Source organism: Centroberyx gerrardi, chromosome 23 (genome assembly GCF_048128805.1).
Source record: "Centroberyx gerrardi isolate f3 chromosome 23, fCenGer3.hap1.cur.20231027, whole genome shotgun sequence".
Lineage (NCBI taxonomy): Eukaryota > Metazoa > Chordata > Actinopteri > Beryciformes > Berycidae > Centroberyx > Centroberyx gerrardi.
The window spans coordinates 15,707,365-15,727,880 of NC_136019.1; the positions used below are offsets into that span (position 1 = coordinate 15,707,365).

The following is a 20,516-nucleotide window of genomic DNA, read 5'->3' on the forward strand; positions in this document are numbered from 1 at the left end:
GGAGAGTTTTGATGAAAGTGTCCAGCCTCTCCTCACGCTGGTAAGACCAAAATCATGAAAAGACTCCGTTTGGAGTAAATGATCACATAACACTAGATTGATCCTGTAAATATGTCAAATCTTAATGGTGCATCCCATTTCTTGTTTCAGATGTGGGAGGTGAACATCAGCATGAAAATGATGGTTATTGAGTTTTTAGCCCGAATCGTGCTCAACTCACCTGAAGCCAACAGTCCTTGTTTTCAGGAAGTCACATTTATGAGATAAGATGAAACTTGAATGATTCCCGTGGGGAAATTGTGTCTTTTCAGAAAATGTGTATTTCAACTCATTTTGAGTGACTCTCATCGACAGAGATCCTCAGATCATCCGTCTGGCTGACAAAGCCATCAGGAGCCTGATGGAGAAGCAGCAGCCCAGCTCCAGCCTCCTCGGCCCCCAGGAAGTGGTGATGCTGGTTGTGCCCAAAGTGCTGCAGGGCTTCTGGATTACTGTAATCCGGCGATCCTCTCATCCGTACCCCCGCTGCAGCTCAGCGACCTGGCCGTCGGACTCACGAAGGCCATTGAGGATAAGCTCTCCGCCTCTCTGACCTCCACGGACCGTCAGGCCACCTTCTCCCACTCCATCCGGGAGGAGAAGGTCCTTTCTATCCAGAACAAGGTCAGAGAGAAGTACACTCCAGACGTCCTGCTGGAGAAGCTGAAGCGCTTTGGGCCAGAGCTGCTGACCAGGATCGTTGACGTCACAGTGGGGGAAATCTGTGTGATGTTCGAGCCACAGAAACACATGGAAATGTCTGAAGTGCTGACCATAAGAAGACCTGCACAGATGTATGATCGAGTAGCTGGATAAGATACTGTATAGAAAAAAACAAAAACTTTTTTTTTTTCTAAAATTCAAACGGCTTCTCTCCCTCTTTAGGTGGAACTAGATGATTCCGCCCAGCCAGCTGTAGTGGATGGAGCCATGAACTCCACCCCCCTTGATGGAGATTTGAGCGAAGAGCCCGGCCTGGAAGAGGACACAACACCAAGCCCAGAAATGGACTCTGCTGTTGGTTCAGCTGCTCTGGTTCCTCTGACTCTCCCTACTGAAGCTCTTGTGGTTCCTCTGAGCCTCCCTACTCCCTACAACCCCAGCAAACTTTGATATCATTTTCAATGTTTTTTTTATATATATATAGCGACGGTTTAATAAATTTACATCTAAAAGTAGGAAATGTTGCCATTCACGTAATTACTCACTGATGGCTCGTTTTTAAAGAGATTGGAAAGGAAAAAAGAATAGCCAAATTTTCTCACTATGAAGTATTTTGCTCATCTTTCCCAACATAGAAAGAACACACACACACATACACATATGCATCCCCTTGCCATCCTCTCACTCACCCCACTTTGCTCAATTGACTAGCATGTCTTTTCACTTATACAAAAACCCCACTGTCTGAAGGGAAAAATAACAATAAAATAATGGCAGCAGAACATATAAAGATATGTAAAGTGCGTCAGGTGGCTGCACACCATTTACGCAGTCGGCTCACTTTGCGTTCATGCAAAGCCGCCTGGTCATTTGTCACCTGTCACCTGTCATGCTCAGTGTTTCTGAAGGCAGCAGCTTTTACACTTGAACATCCAACCCTGAGCAGCTGCCACCACTGAACAAGGTCTGTCAGAGCTACACTTACATTCATGATAAATAAGAAACAAACTGTCATGCTGTATATTCATTTTGGGGAAAAATACGATCTTAAGTTTATCTTTCAATATCTCTAAAATGTAGAACATCCGGTGCAACAGCTGCATTGAAATACATTGTGAATTTACTGCTAAGCTTTTGGTTGTTAGATCAGAGTAAGACACACACCACTTAATTATATCAAATCACACACACTTTAGGCCAGTTATTTTTTAGTATAATTGACAGATGACATTGACATGACGGCCTCTTTCTGAGCAGATATGATGATTATGTTGAGGATGACAACAATGATGGTCTTTCTCTCTCTCTCTCTCTCTCTCCTTTCTTTCCCTCCTTTCTCTCTCTCTCTTTCCAACGTCCCCTCTTCCCCCAGCATGAACCGATCGGACGTAAACTCTTCCTCCAAATCTCCGGTTTACTACTGGGCAGAGTGCGATGGTGATGAAGGACCTTCGGCGGGCCTCATCATCCTCCTCACCAACTTGTCCTTAGAATTCCTGCTTGGCTTCCCGTCCAACGCCTGGCTGGTCCGCCACATCCTGAGCCAGAGGTCGCTCAAACCACTTTAACACACTGGCTCCTCTGTATTTTAGTGATATTGAATGATGACAATGAACTCAGAACTTTTCCTTCGTGTTCACGTAAAAGGTCAAAGGTGTCCGGCGTCCTGCCTGCCGACTTCTTCCCGCTCTCCCTGGCCCTCATCCAGCTGGCCTTCTCCTTGGTCCTGCCTCTGTTCTTCGCCAATCACTTCTTGTTGCGGAGTCAGGACGTGCTGTTGGCGCTGTCGCTCCAGGACACCGTCATCCTGGTGGAGAAGCCGCTGCTCCTCTGCCTGGTGTGTGTGGAGAGGTACCTGGCCGTGGTGCGGCCTGTGGACTACCTCAGGTGATAACTCAGACATTTTAATGTTGTTGCTGCTTGTCCCCCCTCCCCCTCTTTGGTGCCGTTTTCTCTTTGGTTGAATGTACTGTGTTTTTCATTCTCTTGAAGCCATTTTCATCTAAAAGCTTATGCTTAAATACTTGAAATGTGTTTCTTAGACAAATAGAAATAGTGAAGTTGATGCCTATGTATGAATTTCTTTTCAAAGCCTTTGCCTTTCCATCAAGGCAAAGAGTGGCTGCTTTAAAGAATCTAAAATATAAGATAGTTTTGATTTGTTTAACACTTTTTTTGGTCACTGCATAATTCCATTTGTGTTGTTTCATAGTTTTGATGTCTTTACTGTTATTCTAAAATGTGGAAAATAGTAAAAATAAAGAAAAATGTGGTGTGTCCAAACTATATACTGCACGCACACACAGTGTATACACACACCTGTATAACACACATCAGTAAAACACACAGTACATGTACATAAAGTTGTGGTTCAAATCTATATTTTGTCAGACTCTCATGGAAATGATCCCTCCTGCTCTCTCTCCCTCTCTCTCTCTCTGTTCCTCCCTCTCTCCAGGTTGAAGGCCGCCCGGTACAAATGGGGGTGTTTGGTTGCTGTGTCTCTCCTAAACGGCATGCTAGCCCTGTTCTCGCTGCAGAACCCCAACATCATAGTGTGTTCGGTGTTCCTCCCCTGTCTGGCCATGGACACCTTCTGCAGCCTGTCCATCCTCAAGACGCTGAGGAGCCCTCCGCCGGGGGACAGGGAGATGAGAGGGGGGACGAAGGGAGAGAGGGAGGGGAGGGAGGAGGGAGAGAGGGAGAAGGACGAAGATGAGCACGGAAAGGGGAAGAGTCACAAACGGGAAAATGGAAGGAGGAGGAGGGGAGAGGGAGAGATGAATGCCATGAAGAGAAAAGCCTTCATCACCGTCGTCGTCATCCAGGCCGTCCTCATGCTCAACTATCTCCCCTTCATCGTCACCCTGCCGATGAACGGGCGAGTCCCGCCTCACACACTGAAGTGCCAGTACATGGCCCTGGGTGTGGCTGCTGCGCTGAGCTGTGGCTTCCTGCAGCCTCTGCTCTACCTGCACAGACTGGGCCGGCTGCCCTGTCTCTCATTATGAAACACACAGCTCACGTTCTGTCTTATTTAAAGGTGCTATGTGTCACATTTCGACATCGATAAATCATGACCACATTCATTTTGAGATGTAAACAAGACCATCACCAAGAAGACTGGCAGCCTCTACCGGCCTCTACACTGCATTTTACATTGTGTGAAACTGGGTGGGATTTCATGGAGAATCTGTTGGATTGCTTTACGGCACAAAACAGAGGGAGTTGTTCTTCAAATGGAGCTGAAGCATTCAGAGTTTCTGTTTAATGGCAAAAAGTGAAAGGCCGGTGGAAAAGTCACTTGCAATATGTTTATCCTCTTCAGTAAAGCTAAAGAGAAAACAAAATGAACACAGAGCAAGGAAGCAACAGGGTTTATGGGAAATGTGGTCTTCATTTTGAGAAACACAACCACTAACAATACAACTGGCATGACATAGAGGCTGAATCATCTTCACCATTGCTGTCAAATGCTAATTTATACCAAAGTATCAGAATTAATTTTACAATGATATATTGATCTTTAAAAATGCTACACGTAGCACCTTTATTATTGATTAAAATAAAACATTTATTGAACATTTGCTGATTTTTATTAAGATGGTGTGTTGCCTCCTTTTTATGAAAGCAATAAACTATGAGAGCCAAGCTGTAGAGAGTGATTTTAGAACAGCTAGAGGTGCTGTGTGGCCTTCAGTTAAAGTTTAGCTTGTAGTGAGAGCTTGGAAATGTCTGATTAATGACCTCAGTAATGTAAGCATACAGCACACTGAAAACCCGCTGTTTTAAGCTCAAGACTACAAATGCTGAGGCAGGGGACAAATCAATACAGTATATAGATGTAAACATACACTATTGAATAAAAACAATTATGTTTGGCTGAAAATTGTAATTTCATTGTCTAAACATACTCTGTGCTGGTGGACAGACTGCTTTGTTTGGTGTCTCGCTTCCATCACTGCATGCAAAAACCCTGACAACATGTTCAGGCATGTCACTGGATACTGACATGGAAATTAATGTGACAACATTAACCCTAACCCTACATGTAAAGAGAAGCAGAAGCTTATTTACCAACAAGTCGGTGCACTCCTTTAAGAAAAATAGTGTGAAACAGAATTACTATATTACTATATATTACTTTATTATGCCATTAAGTGGGACAACATACCTGCCTCATACCCATATTATTATCATTTGTCATCCCTTTGTTAGATAGATAGATAGATAGATAGATAGATAGATAGATAGATAGATAGATACTTTGATGTAAATGTTGATTGAAAATAGTAATACAATAAATGTGTGATATCATTCTAGGTAGTGCATTTAAAACCTATCAGAAAAGAAAGCTATATTGTCAGTTTTACCTTAAGAATAACTTCTCTGCACAATACACAAAACAAAACGTTGGAAAGTGCCGCATGTTCTTGAACATAGCCCCAACAGCTCCACGTTTCGAAAAGCATTGTGGGATTGGATGCCGGTGGAAAGCTTCTCGAAGGAACTGCAAAGATGATGGTGAGTGATTTAGCATTCATGCCCTTATGCCAAACTTAAAATCCTCCTCCATCCTTTTCTTGGCAGCCAGTATATGTATCGGGGCTACTCTTAAAATATAAGACTAGGTGTAGGCATTCTTAGGAAACAATTATTTTTGTGAAAAAGAGTTGTAAACGATTTTATTATTACCTAGATGGTTGTTAGCCTTGTAGCATCCCCGGCATCAATGGGCGGATACGCTGTTATAAGTAACGGTGGAGCTAGCTAGCATGACATTATTGCTGATAATAGGATGACTACGCTTAATGAGAGTTTGACGAATAAAGCTCTAATAATGCAGTTCATCTGTCTTGCAGTTGTGCTTGGTATCGTCATTTCAATATCTGGCTGTCAGTTTTCATAGCGGCTTTCATTGCGGCTTTGTCAGCCAAGTTGTTACTGACGTTAGCCGTAGGATATGCAAGTCAGTGAATGGCTGGCTACATGTCTAACTGTTTTACTGCACCAAGCTAGGCTGGCTAGCTGATTAACTTTGGTTCATAATGGTCTGGACAGTGATTGTTTTATTTGTCAAGAGATGTGTATTTGGCTGGACTTGGGAAGAGATTGATGTACAGCAGTGGACAAAGCAGACACGTCTAGTTCCTAACGTTAGCAAACAACGGCTAGCCAGTCTGGAGGAGTTAGTAATACAGATACTAAGGACTGAACAAGATGAATTAACATCTGTTATAAACATCAAATTTATAAGTTGGCCGCAGTGAGCTGTATTGATTGAGCATCTAAACAATGTCAGTCAGAGCCGCTTCTGTCTGATGGGCAACAAAGGCGTCACACCCAAACCTGTCCGTTAGCCAGGACACCAGCCTGTGTGTTGCACTGCTGTCGTCTGGACACTGAATGTGTGCATGGAAACCATTCTACCTGCTATGTACACAATACTATTTTCTGACATTTTTATTGCAAATGAACATGATGAAGGTTTTAAACAACCTGCAAACCTGTTGTCTGGTGTCTGATACTGATGAACAAGCCAACTATAGATGCATTCAGAATGTCAACATTTATCTGCAAGTAGTTGGTATGATCTTAAGGCAATAGTTGATTTAGATTTCTTGCTGTTACCTGCTTTGATTGACATCTTTTTCCCTAATTTTCTGTCACTTTCTCATGTCTTTCCCCTTTCCTTTCCATCTTTCCTTCTGTCTTCATCCCTCTCTCCTCTCCAGCCCACACCGGTTATCCTGTTGAAGGAGGGGACAGATACGTCTCAGGGCATTCCCCAGCTCATCAGCAACATCAATGCCTGTCAGGTCAGAAAACAACCTCTTCGCCAAATGGTTGTGTCTGTATCTGTGTGTGGTTTGTGTTTGTTTGACTGTGAATATGGGGAAAACTGTCTGAATCTTTTAACTGTCGTATGTTCTCTTCCAGGTGATTGCTGAGGCTGTCAGGACCACCTTGGGGCCCAGAGGGATGGACAAACTCATGGTGGACCCCAGAGGTGAGGAGAGGAGGACGGGCAGATAGAGAAAAGAGTGGATTGAGGGAGGAATATATAGCTGAAGTCATCGTAAAGGGAAAGTTCAGAATTTAGGACTTGATAGGTGGTGGGGAGGATGGCGTAAATTTTTCACACCTGTGTTTTTGTTTCTGAGAAATTGACAATATTTTCATGTTGACTTTTGCTGGCAATGCTAGTGCGAGTCAGTAGAGACTGATGTTCCATTTGCTTTTGTAAGTTATAATAATGGAATGAGTAGTAGAGTAGTGAAGTGCTTGATGCACCATCATGAAAACTTTGTGAATGACCTAATATCAGACCTGATTAGTGACCAATAGGATAGGCCTTCGAAAATCCTGATCATTCCTGTCAATCAGCTCGGTGTAAAGAGACAGACATGCAGTACCACAACAGAGATGAGGTGGGATGGCATAGCAGCGCAGGCCATAAAGATGTGTATGAGGAAGTATGTGTGTATTTTTTACTGTGCAGCATAATTAATTGTGTGTGTCTGTGTGTTTTCCAGGTAAGGCCACAATCTCCAACGATGGAGCGACCATCCTGAAACTGCTGGATGTGGTTCACCCTGCAGCCAAGACCCTGGTGGACATCGCTCGCTCCCAGGATGCTGAGGTGAGACGTGTGTGTGTGTTAGGTTTGAGGCCATTTCAGTTAATTCAGGAAGTGGACATCTTGGGCCATTGCAAGACCTGGGCCATGAAGACGGTTCCTATATCCAGTCTATCACAATGAATGCGATCTCCACCCTCAGACCAGCATGAGACGTTCTTTCTTTCTATCCCTCTGTCTCCAGGTCGGAGACGGCACCACCTCCGTCACTCTCCTGGCCGCCGAGTTCCTGAAGCAGCTGAAGCCATACGTGGAGGAGGGCCTCCACCCTCAGACCATCATCAGAGCTTTCCGCAGCGCCACCGGGCTCGCCGTCAAGAAGATCAAGGAGATCTCCGTCCCCGTCAAGAAAGACGACAAACAGTGAGCGCTCACTCTCCGCCCGCCCTCTCTCACAAGTCGCTTCATTTGCACGGCAGCCGTGTTTACCCATGGAGGTCTAAATCGAAAGCCTCTGTATTCAGGGAATTCAGTTGAAAGAGCAGTTTTATTTGACGGAGCTTACACATTTCTCTCTCCGTCCCCTCAGAGAGCAGAGGCAGCTGCTGGAGAAGTGCGCGGCCACGGCCCTGAACTCCAAACTGATCGCCGGCCAGAAGGAGTTCTTCTCCAAGATGGTGGTGGACGCCGTCATGTCTCTGGACGAGCTGCTGCCCCTGAAGATGATCGGCATCAAGAAGGTCCAGGGAGGAGCGCTGGAGGTTCGTTTCCTCAGTTCAACATTTGGACACTTGCAGAACTTTTATTCTCACATGAACAAAAGTTTCAAAAAGGCAATGGACTAGTTCAGTGTTTAAGTTTACAGTAGTTGAGTTACTGACCATCTCCTCCTCTCCACCTTTCCCTCTTTTTTTCCTTTTCTCTCCTGACTTTGTCGTCCCTTACTTTCTCCGTCCCTCGCCTCCCCAGGACTCGCAGCTGGTGGCTGGGGTCGCGTTCAAGAAGACCTTCTCCTACGCCGGGTTCGAGATGCAGCCCAAACGCTACGAGGGCCCAAAGATCGCTCTGCTCAACGTGGAGCTGGAGCTGAAGGCCGAGAAGGACAACGCCGAGGTCCGCGTGAAATCTGTGGAGGTATGGGGTCTACAAACACACACACACACACACTGCTGGTGTTACTCATGCAGACACACACAGAAGCACCTATATTATATTATAAAACAGATCAACTCGAAGAATCGTGATCACATCGTGCAGTTTTGTTGATTTTAAAAACGTTTTTGGTTTTGTACTGGAAAAGAAACTCCTTTGTCATTTTGGGTGGCAGTGTCGGCTAATGGTTAGACGGATCATCCCATAATGGAGAGGTCACAGGTTTTTGCTCCCCTGTTGAACTGTCCTTGAGTAACACACTCGCTTATTTTAAGTTGCTCCGGATAAGAGCGTCACCTAAATGCCTAAATCCCTCTCTGCCCTCTCCCTTTCCCCAGGACTACCAGGCCATCGTGGACGCCGAGTGGAACATCCTGTACGACAAACTGGAGAAGATCTACAAGTCAGGAGCCAAGGTGGTTCTGTCCAAGCTGCCCATCGGTGACGTGGCTACGCAGTACTTCGCCGACAGAGACCTGTTCTGTGCCGGCAGGGTCCAGGAGGAGGACCTCAAGAGGACCATGATGGTAGGGGACACACATACTGTATATACACATAGACATTCAGTACACCGCTGTATGTAAATAACTTGTTGAGGACGGCACATCGGTGTGTTATAGACCCACATTTGTGGATTGGTACTAAAAGTAGATGGAACGGTTGCTGAACGAGACCAATTGTGTGTAATGTGACCTCCAGGCCTGCGGAGGCTCCATCCAGACCTCAGTAGGAGCCATGACAGACAACGTCCTGGGACAGTGTGAACTCTTTGAGGAGGTCCAGGTCGGAGGAGAGAGGTAAGAGGAACAAGTTCGCTTCCGTGTGTGTGTGTGTGTGTGTGTTTTTTGTCCATCCTCACCAGAGAGTAACCTCTTGAAAAGGAAAAACACGCATCATCACACTCGCCCGTTGTGTCTCTCTCTCTCTGCAGGTATAACTTCTTGAAGGGCTGCCCCAAGGCGAAGACGTGCACCATCATCCTGAGGGGCGGAGCAGAGCAGTTCATGGAAGAGACGGAGCGCTCGCTGCACGACGCCATCATGATCGTACGCAGGGCCATCAAGGTCGGTTGACACCACAGAAATGGGATGTGTGCGTCAATGAGTGAGAGAAAGCTCATTGCGTGTAGCCATTATGAATCTACACAGGGTTATAAGCAGTCTGTATTTGACCCGTTTCCAGAACGACTCCATCGTGGCGGGTGGAGGAGCCATAGAGATGGAGCTGTCCAAGTACCTGCGGGATTATTCCAGGACCATCCCCGGTAAGCAGCAGCTGCTGATCGGAGCGTACGCCAAGGCCCTGGAGATCATCCCCCGACAGCTGTGCGACAACGCCGGCTTCGACGCCACCAACATCCTGAACAAGCTCCGCGCCAAGCACGCACAGGTGGGGAATGCACACACACGCACACACCTTCAATTGTAGAAATTGTACCAGTGGAAAGCAGAAATAAGAAGTGTTGCACTCTAGGATTTATTTCATTGTTGTCAGTTAAACACCATGTTTTTCAAAACAGCCCAAATGTGAATATATCCGTTTACTATTCTATTCTGTTTTGACAAGCCTGTAGCCACTAGCCATGAATCTGCAGGTCTGCTACAGTGTTGGCATAGAGAGACTGTATGTTTCATGTGTCATCTCTCTCCGCAGGGCGGCATGTGGTACGGCGTGGACGTCAACAACGAGGACATCGCAGACAACTTCGTGGCCTGCGTGTGGGAGCCGTCCATCGTGCGGATCAACGCTTTGACGGCGGCCTCGGAGGCGGCCTGCCTCATCCTGTCTGTCGACGAGACGATCAAGAACCCCCGCAGCAGCATGGACGGACCACCAGGGGGCGCCGGCAGGGGCAGGGGCCGCGGGAGACCCCATGCTCACTAGACAGAGCGGGGAGTAAAGCCTCATTTTAGAGCTGGCATTAAAATCCCAATGCAGGTAGATGAATTGGTCTAATAGGGTTCCAAGCTACATTTAAACAAAGATGTAAATACACTGAAAAAAGGACTGTAATCTGATTCTTCCCAAGCTACTTCCAGTAGTTAGGAAAACCAGTTTATAATCCTTTTGTATTTAAACCTGTGTTGAAATGTGGCTTGGCACCTTAGTTGCATGCGTCTTTTACCTGCAATGGGATTTGAATGTGGTTTGAAATGGGCTGATGGAACCAGTTATAGGGGAACACACACATGGCAGATGGCAGGCGTAGGGAAACACACTCATACAAAACGAAAGAGGACAGGAGAAGTTCAACTAGCGATTTCAAGAACGGTTCTTCGGACTTTGGCAAAGATGGTTGACGTTTGTTTCCTCTGCTTTCTTTATCTAGTCTTTCATCCGTAGTGTTTTGTTACCGAGGCTTTGTTAGTCTCCTGTTATTTCAGTTTCTTAATGTTGCTGCTTGATTGTGTGTGAATCTATCATCAAGCACTGTATCTTTCTAAATTTAGCGTTTTTGCTGAAAAAAGATCTACCGCCATATTGAAAAGCATGGAGAATGATAGCAAAGCCCCCTTTGTTCTGAAACACACACACACACACACACACTCCTGTCCCCTTGAAGCCGCCCCAGCCCTCACCCTTCTTCGTCTGACTTGAGGGAGCCATTTTGTAACTTGTGGAAAAGCAAAGCACTGATAGGTTGTTGAGCAGTTCTGAACCATGTCTTATTGGTTATGCTGTGTGGAACTATTTATTGGACCATTCTTATCAATAAATCCACAGCTGAAATAATACTGTTGACTGTTTTTTTCAATTACTTATTAGTGTATCAATACATTGATGTCCAGTATTGTAATATTATTTACATTTCAAGGCTATTGTGGATCAACTGATCTGTCATGATCATTAAATCTGAAAAAGTGCTTAATTTTCTTTAGTGTGAACAAAGAAATCGAGTGATAAAGGTAAAAGTATTGCTTTATTGCAATGAAAAATATAAAGAATCTATGAAATGTTTGGAATAGAAGAAACCTGTACACTGAGGATAGAAAAGGACGGAGGAAAAGAAAGGTCATCAAAGACGCAGACAAGGTAAAGGCAGCAAAGTGCAAGTTCAGCCTGGTACAACGGTCGGCAAGCTTCTTGTTACTTTATACAGAAAGTTGGATACAGTTTATTACAGCATACACAATGCAAATGAGATGCAGAGCCTAGAAGGTGATACACAGTGGGTGGTTTCATTTCATCCTCCCTGAACAAGGAAGATAAATGCATGTGGTACTTTGTGCCAACTCACACCCACCAGCTTTTCTTTCTATAGGGGCTCACATTGAAAATAAGTTTCTCTATGACTAGGCGGACTATTGACTGCATTTACAACAGATGGACAACACATCAGAGCTTGACTTTCAGTCCCGCTATGGCTTGTGCTAAGTCAAATATATGGAAAAATATGATTAACAATTGAAGCCCTGATTTGGGTTCAGATTTGCGTTTGGACAGAAATGTTCCAGGTTCACATCAACCCAGGTGCAAATGTTGAGGCTTGAGTCGAGCTGTTCAGCCCATACAGACATAACATGAACATATGATGTAACGTCATACACTGTTCGGTGATGTAGATCAAAGATAAATAGCTACTTCCTTGTATTTCTACTTAAATTTGTCTGCATTTAAAACATACATACTCTACATGCTGCTCCTGAAAAAAGTTAGGTAACCAAATCTGGGTAGAATAATGTTTGCAAATGACTTTTTATGATTTAATCTACTAAGGTGTCAGATGCATGGGACAAAACAATGAATGTCAGAATGTTTTGACAATCAGAGGAAAGTATCTAAAAGTCAGTTTAGTATGCTTTTATGTGAGTGACAGCTTTTCTAACACTAACTGAACTGTCCTGATTTGGTGAACCCCGCCCATCTGGAACTCCATATGGGCTAAAACAAACACTGACAACACTGTTCGACCCGGATCTGGAGGCAACATGTACTGTATAAGAGACGCCATTCAGCAGATTGTGTAATGATTCCAGTCTTTTCCTGTAGGACCCACACTTGGGTTAGATGTATCCAGAGAGTTTATGCATTCCAAGATGGTAGTTCAGTCCTTTGGCCACTAGGTGGAGCTGAATCACAACTATCCTAAGATGAACAGAACAGCTGCAATCCAGGTAGTAGTATCAATAAATGGATAGTAATAAAATGAGGTATCAGCCCAGAACATTGGGATAATGCCTGTATCATTACATGAGGGAAAAGGCAATGCTCCCAATATTAAGCACTGAACATGGTGAGTCTCACTCTAGGTAGTATATGTAGGTGTACTGTAGGTACATGTAGGTGTATATGTAGGTGTGCACTTCTGAAGCCTAAATACCGCTTGGCCAGGGTGAACTGAGTGAAGGCAGATGATTTGAATTCAGTCTCCAACTTGCATGAGGTTTCATAGAGTATTTTCTCGGCAGGAAAAGCCTCTACAGCATTTAGACAGAGCGACAAACTCCACTGAAACATTTCTCGCGTTTGAAGTGGGGACCTATTCTGTGCCTTTCCTCTTCAGTGGTTGAGGAGATACTGATACCATTAGTTTCACCTTTTCAGGAATACGCACTTTTGAAATCGAGAGTTCAAAAATGTCCCTCTCGTGTTCTTCTTCTACCCTGCTAAAGAGTAACTGTATGAATGTTTGAATTCTGGGATGAGAACTGTCCTAAGGCAAGAATTCCCTTTGAAAACACAAAGCTCCCATTCTGTCCAGAAACAATATGGGGCCTACTCCCAAAGTACCTTTATTTTTTCTCAAATATTTCATGTTGTTTTGAGCACATCCCTGGAATCAGATATCTAAATGTTTTTTTTAAACGCTCGTCTCCACTTCCTGCTCCTCTTCAGTTGGACAGGAAGTCTATGGACGCTCGGACGGAGCGGCTGGACATGATGTCCACGGCCGTGACTTTGATCTCCGTGTCTCCAAACTGCATGGTCGCTCTGATCTCCCTCCTCTCCGCTGCTCCTCCTCCTCCCCCAGCTCCTCCCGCCGCTCCCGGTACCGGCAGCGGTTCCGGTAGGTCCAGCGTTATCGTCCCGCACTTCCTGACCCCGGGGTCGGAGATGTACGTGACGTCGTCCGTCCCGCTGCAGTAGATGTTGATGATGATTTTCCGCTGGCCCAGGCGAGCCGGCGTGTAGCTCCGCCTCACGACCTCGCCGAGAGCCACCGATTGGTCGACGGAGACGAAGCGGTCGAGGATGTCGGTGCACCACTCGCGGCCGTCTTTGATGAGCAGCTTGTCGCGCGGGTGGCGTCCCTCCACGAAGCGGTTCAGGACGCCCACGCCGTAGGTGAGCGGGCAGCGACGGACACGGACCTGGGGCAAAGAGGTTGTTGAAGAGAAACTTGACATCAGACCCAAATCTGTGTAAAGCCTGACATCTAAAAGTATAAAGCATGCCATCTGCTATTGGCTGATCTTCAGTGCCAGAAAGTGACAAATCACCTGACACCAAAGACCAGCCAATAGCAGATGGAAATTTCAGTCGCATGCTTTTTACCTTTAGACGTCAGGATTTACACAGATTTGGGTTTGGGGTTTAGTTACTCTTTAAAGTGTAACTTGACACCAAACCCAAATCTGTGTGACAGTGAAACAAACGCACCTCAAACTAGCCCCGCCCACAGACCCACAGTTTTTAAGTTAAATTGAAACTGAATGTTGGAAAAACTGAATTTCAAAGGAAATCCAAATTCAATGAAACCACTGATCAGTCATACTGTACATTCTCTCTTAACACTAACTTAAAGTGAATATATTAATAGTGAAATTTCCTGGTGACCCCCTGAACCCTTCTCAAAGACCCGGTTTGGGACCCACTGCTCTAGGACCGTCAGGTATTCGAGCACCCTCACCACAGTGGGGTCCAGGCCAAAAAGCACGGCTCCCTTCAGTATGGTCAGACCGACGTCCTGGGGGATGATGATGCGGCACGTCCGCCCCAGTGCATTCTGGACCGCTTTCTGCAGCATGGGCGACTCGGCGAAGCCGCCCACCAGGAAGAGGAAGCGCACGCCGCGCACCTCCGGCTTTGCCATCAGCTCCTCTGTTAGGCATAGGGGAGGAGGGAGGATGAGAAAAAAGAAGGAGATTTATTCAAATGATTTCATTTAATTGGAGTGAATCCGTGTCCTAAGTGAAAAGTTAGGGATGAGAGAGAAGTGACTAGAGAAAGAAGAGGGGGATTGTAGGGAGGAGAGATGAGTGCAGCCTGACTGGACAGATGTTTCATGAGGGAATATTGATTTCTGCTTCCTGTCTGCAGCTGGCTGATGGTCAGCTGCGAATGGTTTTTCCCCCATTCCATTGCTCCACCTAAGTCTCCGCCTTGCTTCTCGCTCTTTGGTACATACACACTATAGAAAATCAATCCCCTAGTTCTGATTGCCCCCCTGCAATGTGAGTGATTTAATACCAGGAAGGGTATTTTTCTGCCTTCATTCTGTCTTGATGATGGCTTCAGTCAGACGTTTTGCTTGCGCCACCACAACCCTAAAATGAAGTGAACAGAAAGGGCTGGCAAAGTGAAACCAAGGGTGCCGTCACACCTACAGTTCGATTTCTTTGGTCCGAACCATAGTGTAAAAGTTTACTGTGTTGCATTTTTGTATTTGGTTTGTTTATGATCACACTGCCCAATTACAAACAAACCAGGGATTGTAAACAAAAGTCACACGGACCCACAAATAGCTTGTTTACTGGGCATAGTTTGGGTAACCTGTAATCCAGCAAGGTTTGAGATTTTGGTGAAGGGAGGAGTCAAAACCAAAAAACAAACAAGTCCCTGTAACTTTAGCATGATGGACTTGTCTGCATAGGGTCATTTTGTTATGCTAGGCTTTCCAAACTCCTTATACCCATAAACCCTTGCGTTTTGGAGTCATTTCCTATAGTCGGTCTGGATTGCATTCTCACTTCTAACGAAACGCACTGCAGTTCTCTTGGAAGAAGCCAGAAACCTGCATTTTCAGGCATCTTTGTGCGGTTATTTGGAGTTCAAATGGCATTGTTCTCACCTAAAAGTAACAGAACTATGGAGTAAAAGCTCCAGAGTTCGAATAAACGGCTCCAAACATGCTACTTCTTGTGTGTTTGAAAGGTCAAAGGTTGTGATTACTATGCTACTTACTAGGTGGAAAGAGGAAAGGGATGGTGGAATCAGTACGGTCTGTACATATGCGTGTGTATGTGTTTGTGTGTGTGTGTGTGTGTGTGTGTGTCTCACCGATGTGCTTGACAATGTTGCTGATGGTGGGCTGGAAGAGCTCGTTCATGGCCTCCTGGGTCAACCGCAGCATCCCCTGGGACGACCACTTCACTATGTTCATACTGACACAAACACACACACACACACACACACACACACACACAGAGGTTATGCCTTGATTTTTCTGCAAATATACAAAAATAAATCACTTCAAAACCCCACACACACTCATCTTACAATCACCACTCACCCATCCTCCCTCTCTCTCTCTCTCTCTCTCTCTCTCTCTCACACACACACACACACTCACTTGCTCCTCCTCAGCGCAGTCTCCACGCTCTGCCCCCTGTGCCTCTTGTAGTAGTCGATGAAGGAGAAGGGCAGGGAGATGTTGAGGGCGTTGGCTCGGCCCGGCGTGGCCGTGCGCTTGCGGGCCTCGAAGGCGATGGTGAGGTCCACCCAGGCCGCCGGGCGCTTGGCCTTGAAGCTCTGGATGAAGTCCTCGCCGAAGATCTGGCACAGCATGGCTTCGAAGGCCAGGTCCACGCCCACGGCACCGTAAGGACCGCCTGGGAGAGAGGGAGAGAGGGCGAGAGAGAGAGAGAGAGACGGTAAACATGGTAAAAATTTATGTTAAAACAACTTTGGAAACTTTCATTTTATATATATCTTTTTATATATATATATATATATCTTTTATACGAAGGCCTTTACATAGTTTTATTGATTTATTATTTTATCTACACCATTTTACCTGTGTTTTATGTTTGTTTTTATGGTTTTATTGGTTTAACTTGTATTTGCCTCTTTTATTTGATATAATGTTGCTTTGTTTATCCCTTGTTGTGTTTTACTGTAATTATTTTTCTTGTCTTTTATGTAAAGCACTATATAAATAAAGTTATTATTTTGGCTAAATTTACACAGGTGCAGGTGGTCGTATCAGCATCTATTCAACGATAAAATGTTTGCTGGAAGATGTTGAATTCAGAAACCAGATCCATAGTATTAAGGTTTAAGGTAAAACAACAACAACAAAGAACCTGTCTGCAGAATTTCACACATTTTCAAAAATACCACAGTAAATGAATGTTATGTATGTGGATTCCATTTAAGCTTGCTTATATTAATGGATTTTTATTAGTGTTTTATTAGCAGATGGTAAAAGTGGCTGTATGGAGGGTCAAAGGTGTTGCACCTGAAGCCTTGTAGAGCTCTTTCAGTGTTCCCTGTGGCTGCTCTATCTGGTGGACAGTCAGGTCTACTGTTCCCCCTCCACAGTCTGCCACGATGTACCTGTCACCTACAGAGAAGACACACACACACACACACACTGATGAAACTGTTAACCACTATCAGCACTACCTTATGTAGGTTTTACCTGCAGATAACACACACAAACACACAATTTTAATATCATCGTTGTCCTGAAAAAGTCTTGTATCCTCATAAAATCTTTTTTTTTGGGAACTGAGAAAAATGAAAAATGAAATATTTTCTGCATGTAGAATATAATGGCAGCAGTAAGAAAATGATGTTTATTGTAGGAGGAAATTGTGGCTGATAATGTGGTAAATGGCTTCATTTTTGCCTCATGTCTGACTATCATGTTTCTGGTGTGTTTGTATGTGTTTGTATGTGTGTGTGTTTCCCCTGAAACCATTCAGCCAGCAGCCTCCCAAACATAAACAAGCTCCAGGCATTTGTGATTGCTGCTCTCCCACTGCGTGTGTGTGTGTGTGCGCGCGTGTGTGTGTGTGTGTGTGTGTGTGTTTGTGTGTGTGTGTATGCGCACACTCGTTGAGTTGCGTGTGTGTTTATGATATTTCCAGCGATAAGGTCTGGTTTTGGCTGAGTTCCTCTGAGCTTGTGTTCAACTGGGCCTGACCACACCCAAACCACGAGAGAGAGAGAGAGAGAGAGAGAGAGAGAGAGAATATCATAATAATACATTTATTTGCTTTTGTATAATACAAAAGAGAGAGAGGGAGAGAGACCAGAGTAAATTCCCATGCCCCTCCACAAATGCTGAAAACAAGACTGTTATATTTAACTCCTGAAAAACAGATAGGGAATAGAATTAGGGAGGTAGAAGAAGAGAGGGAGGCAGACATAAAACACGGAGAAGAAGAGCAAAAAGGAAAGATGGAGCGAGATAAGAAAATGGGAGGGAGGGAGGGAGGAGAAAAGAGGGCTTGCTTTTCCTTTGGTTTATTTACAGTGAAGAGGCAGAGAGTCCCACGGGCCAGGTCCTTCCTGTGTGTGTGTGTGTGTGTGTTGCCAGCGGGCAGGAAAGGGGGCAAAAAGGGTCAGCGGGGGCGCGTGTCTCCTCAGATTGTTGTCATGGCTCAACAGAAAGAAAAGGCCGTGTGTGTGAAGCCTCTGGCAGACTGGGTGACTTTGTCCGTCTCTGATCTTACAACAAAGAAGAGGCAACAACCAGGACGAAAATAGAAAAAGAATTGGTAGAAAAGTCAGTATTGGCTGTGCTGTGGGAGTTTCTGCTTAGTGTTTGAGTTGGACATAAGTAGGCCTACTGTTTGCTGACAGTGGCAGCTGCTGCAGCAAGACATTATAGAGACAAAGTGAACATCATGCTGACTGCTATTTCATATTAAAAGCATAAAATGCAGTTGAGGCAGCACTTTTTCCTACTAAAACAGTGTGAACAGGCCCTAAGAATACTACAGTGATATGGATGTAAACAGCAAACATTGTTGAACTGAACTGGAAAAGAAGGCCTTGTCGGCTAGGAGGAAAGAGGAGTGTAGGAGTGTGTGTGTGTGTGTGTGTGTGTGTGTGGTGGCTGGGGAAGGAAGAGAGAGATGTTTTATAGAAAAAAGAAAGAGAGAAAGGAGGCAAGAGGAGATGAAAACAAAAGATTACGTCTGTTTGAAAGTAATGAGTGTCGGAAGAAATGAGAGAGTGTCTGCTTCCCATAGTCAGCCTGCTGGGGTCAAAGGTCAGAATCATCAATATCTCTGACGTGTGGTCTCTCTCTCTCTCTCTCTCTCTCTCTCATACACACACACACACACACACACACACACACACACACACAGCCTTACCAGTCTGCATCTCCGACCACAGCTCTCCGGTCCCACTCTCCACTAGGAAGGTCCTGCTGTGTCTGGATCGCCTCAGCTGCTCCCGCGCTGCAGCACACACACACACACACACACACACACACACACACACACACACACACACACACACACACAGAACATACTTTAATTTCGGCACATTTCCTGCACGCATGCATACAAACACACATATAAATGAATCATGTATGTCATTAAATCAGGCTGAAAAGTCACAGGGAGACACGATATAGTTGATATTCTACAGACCGTCCATTCCACTGTTGTGGAGTGTGTGTGTGTGTTGTGCTGACACACACACACACACACACACATTACATATACAAACATATACATATACACAGACTCACACACGCCCTTTCCCTACATTCAGACAGGAATTTCACCTCACTGTACTGGCGTGAGTTTGATCGTTTGACTTGAAAAATAAGCAGTGAAACTGGTGTGACGACATGCAAACCTGTTTGATGATATGCAGCAGAAAACAGAATTTTTTTTTAAAGGTGAGGAATGTTGAGAAGGTGTAGATCACTTGCAACTTTGCTTCAGCATCCTACGTTTTATTCTATCACTCCTGCAGTTGAATGCTTTCAGCTCAACCAGCGTCCTCTTGAAGGCAAAAGAGAAACATCCTCACTTTCAAACTAACAGTGTTTTTAATGTATGTTGCCAAAGGCTTGAATGGGTTTCATAAGCTGTAGAGCCATGACATTTAAAACATATAAAGGATCATGTAGTCTTTCAATCCAAGCAAAACAAGAAAGAAACACCCAAATGGGAGCCGTAATGTTTTTACATGACTGCTGCAATTTGTTGGAATGGAGGAACCGTCTCACATTTCAGCTCTCTATTCATTCTGGACATGTGAGCGGCCTGACTGGCAGGTCGCTCTTTGGGTGGCGCCCAACAGCAACAGAACCGACTCACACACAGCTGACAGAAATACTAAATACCTGACGGCCGCTTTGACATAACAGACACACGTATTCCTTCATTCCTGAGCTCATAAAACAAACCAGAGCGGCTTTTAGCTGAGAAGTTATCGCAGTTCAAAGGAGCGAGGGGAAGACGTTGGAATAACAAAGAGTGTTTCTCTCTCTTTCTCTTTCTCTTGATAAAATGGACTTTTTGGCTGTGGGAAGGGAAGCTGTGGCCTTTATGTAAAAGTGTGTGTGTGTATAATGTGTGTGTGTGTGTGTGTCGAAGTCATAAGTCCCTGTTTGACAGTCCGGAGTGAAGTGTTTATATAATTTAGGTTAAAGTGGTTTTTACCAGGTGCCCCAAACCCCATGAGAACATGATGCAGAAGAAACCTGCACACCGCAACTGTTAGAGTATAGGAGAAAGAGAGAGGAACAGAAAGACAGAGAGAAAGAAAGAAAGAAAGAAAGACAGCACAACATAACCAAAAAAGCAAGAGTGGAAGCAAGAAAGCACGAAAGTAAGAACCCATGAAAGAAAGAAAGCAAAAAAGCAAGAAACCATGAAAGAAAGCATGAAAGCAAAAAAGCACAAAAGAAACTGGAAAGCAAGAATGCAAGAAAGAAAGAAAAAAGAAAGACAGGAATTGTGTTTCTGGTTTGAGCAGATTGACAATCAAGGTTATCAGCCACTTAGTGAAGAACAATGGGCTGCACTGTATTGGAAGCAGCCTGACAGTCGTGTTAGAGCTAAACACATATGGGCAATGGATGACGCAGGAGGTAAATGTCGGAGTGTGTGTGTGTGTGTGTGTGTGTGTGTAAGTGCATAGTAAATGAAGCTGAAAAAAGAATAAC

General features: G+C 44.9%; 2 protein-coding genes across 2 annotated transcripts in view; one reads left to right on the forward strand and one right to left on the reverse strand.

The window, feature by feature from the left end:
* The first annotated feature begins 5,180 nt into the window (after positions 1–5,180).
* On the forward strand, positions 5,181–11,167 carry cct7 (chaperonin containing TCP1, subunit 7 (eta)). Its single transcript, XM_071923088.2, has 12 exons — positions 5,181–5,226; positions 6,438–6,521; positions 6,643–6,712; positions 7,239–7,345; positions 7,527–7,705; positions 7,872–8,043; positions 8,252–8,416; positions 8,773–8,961; positions 9,134–9,231; positions 9,366–9,498; positions 9,617–9,823; positions 10,088–11,167. The coding sequence occupies exons 1-12, from the start codon at positions 5,221–5,223 to the stop codon at positions 10,316–10,318; spliced, it is 1,641 nt and encodes a 546-aa protein (XP_071779189.1). The 5' UTR covers positions 5,181–5,220; the 3' UTR covers positions 10,319–11,167.
* A 168-nt stretch (positions 11,168–11,335) lies between these two features.
* The window catches only part of hspa12b (heat shock protein 12B), a 16,056-nt gene continuing 6,875 nt past the window's right edge, over positions 11,336–20,516 (reverse strand). The window contains exons 7-12 of the mRNA XM_071923094.2: positions 18,706–18,792; positions 16,836–16,940; positions 15,948–16,206; positions 15,656–15,759; positions 14,286–14,476; positions 11,336–13,746 (exon numbers count right to left, since the gene is read on the reverse strand). Of these exons, the coding sequence (XP_071779195.2) occupies positions 13,267–13,746; positions 14,286–14,476; positions 15,656–15,759; positions 15,948–16,206; positions 16,836–16,940; positions 18,706–18,792 (1,226 nt within the window). The 3' untranslated portion in view covers positions 11,336–13,266. The remainder of the gene's footprint in view (positions 13,747–14,285; positions 14,477–15,655; positions 15,760–15,947; positions 16,207–16,835; positions 16,941–18,705; positions 18,793–20,516) is intronic.

What these genes read in the sequence shown, in the direction of transcription:
- cct7 (XM_071923088.2), top strand. An exon ending in CTCGCTCCCAGGATGCTGAG is followed by an intron (nt 7,346 to 7,526) that starts GTGAGACGTGTG and finishes CTCTGTCTCCAG; the next exon opens with GTCGGAGACGGCACCACCTC. An exon ending in GTCCAGGTCGGAGGAGAGAG is followed by an intron (nt 9,232 to 9,365) that starts GTAAGAGGAACA and finishes CTCTCTCTGCAG; the next exon opens with GTATAACTTCTTGAAGGGCT.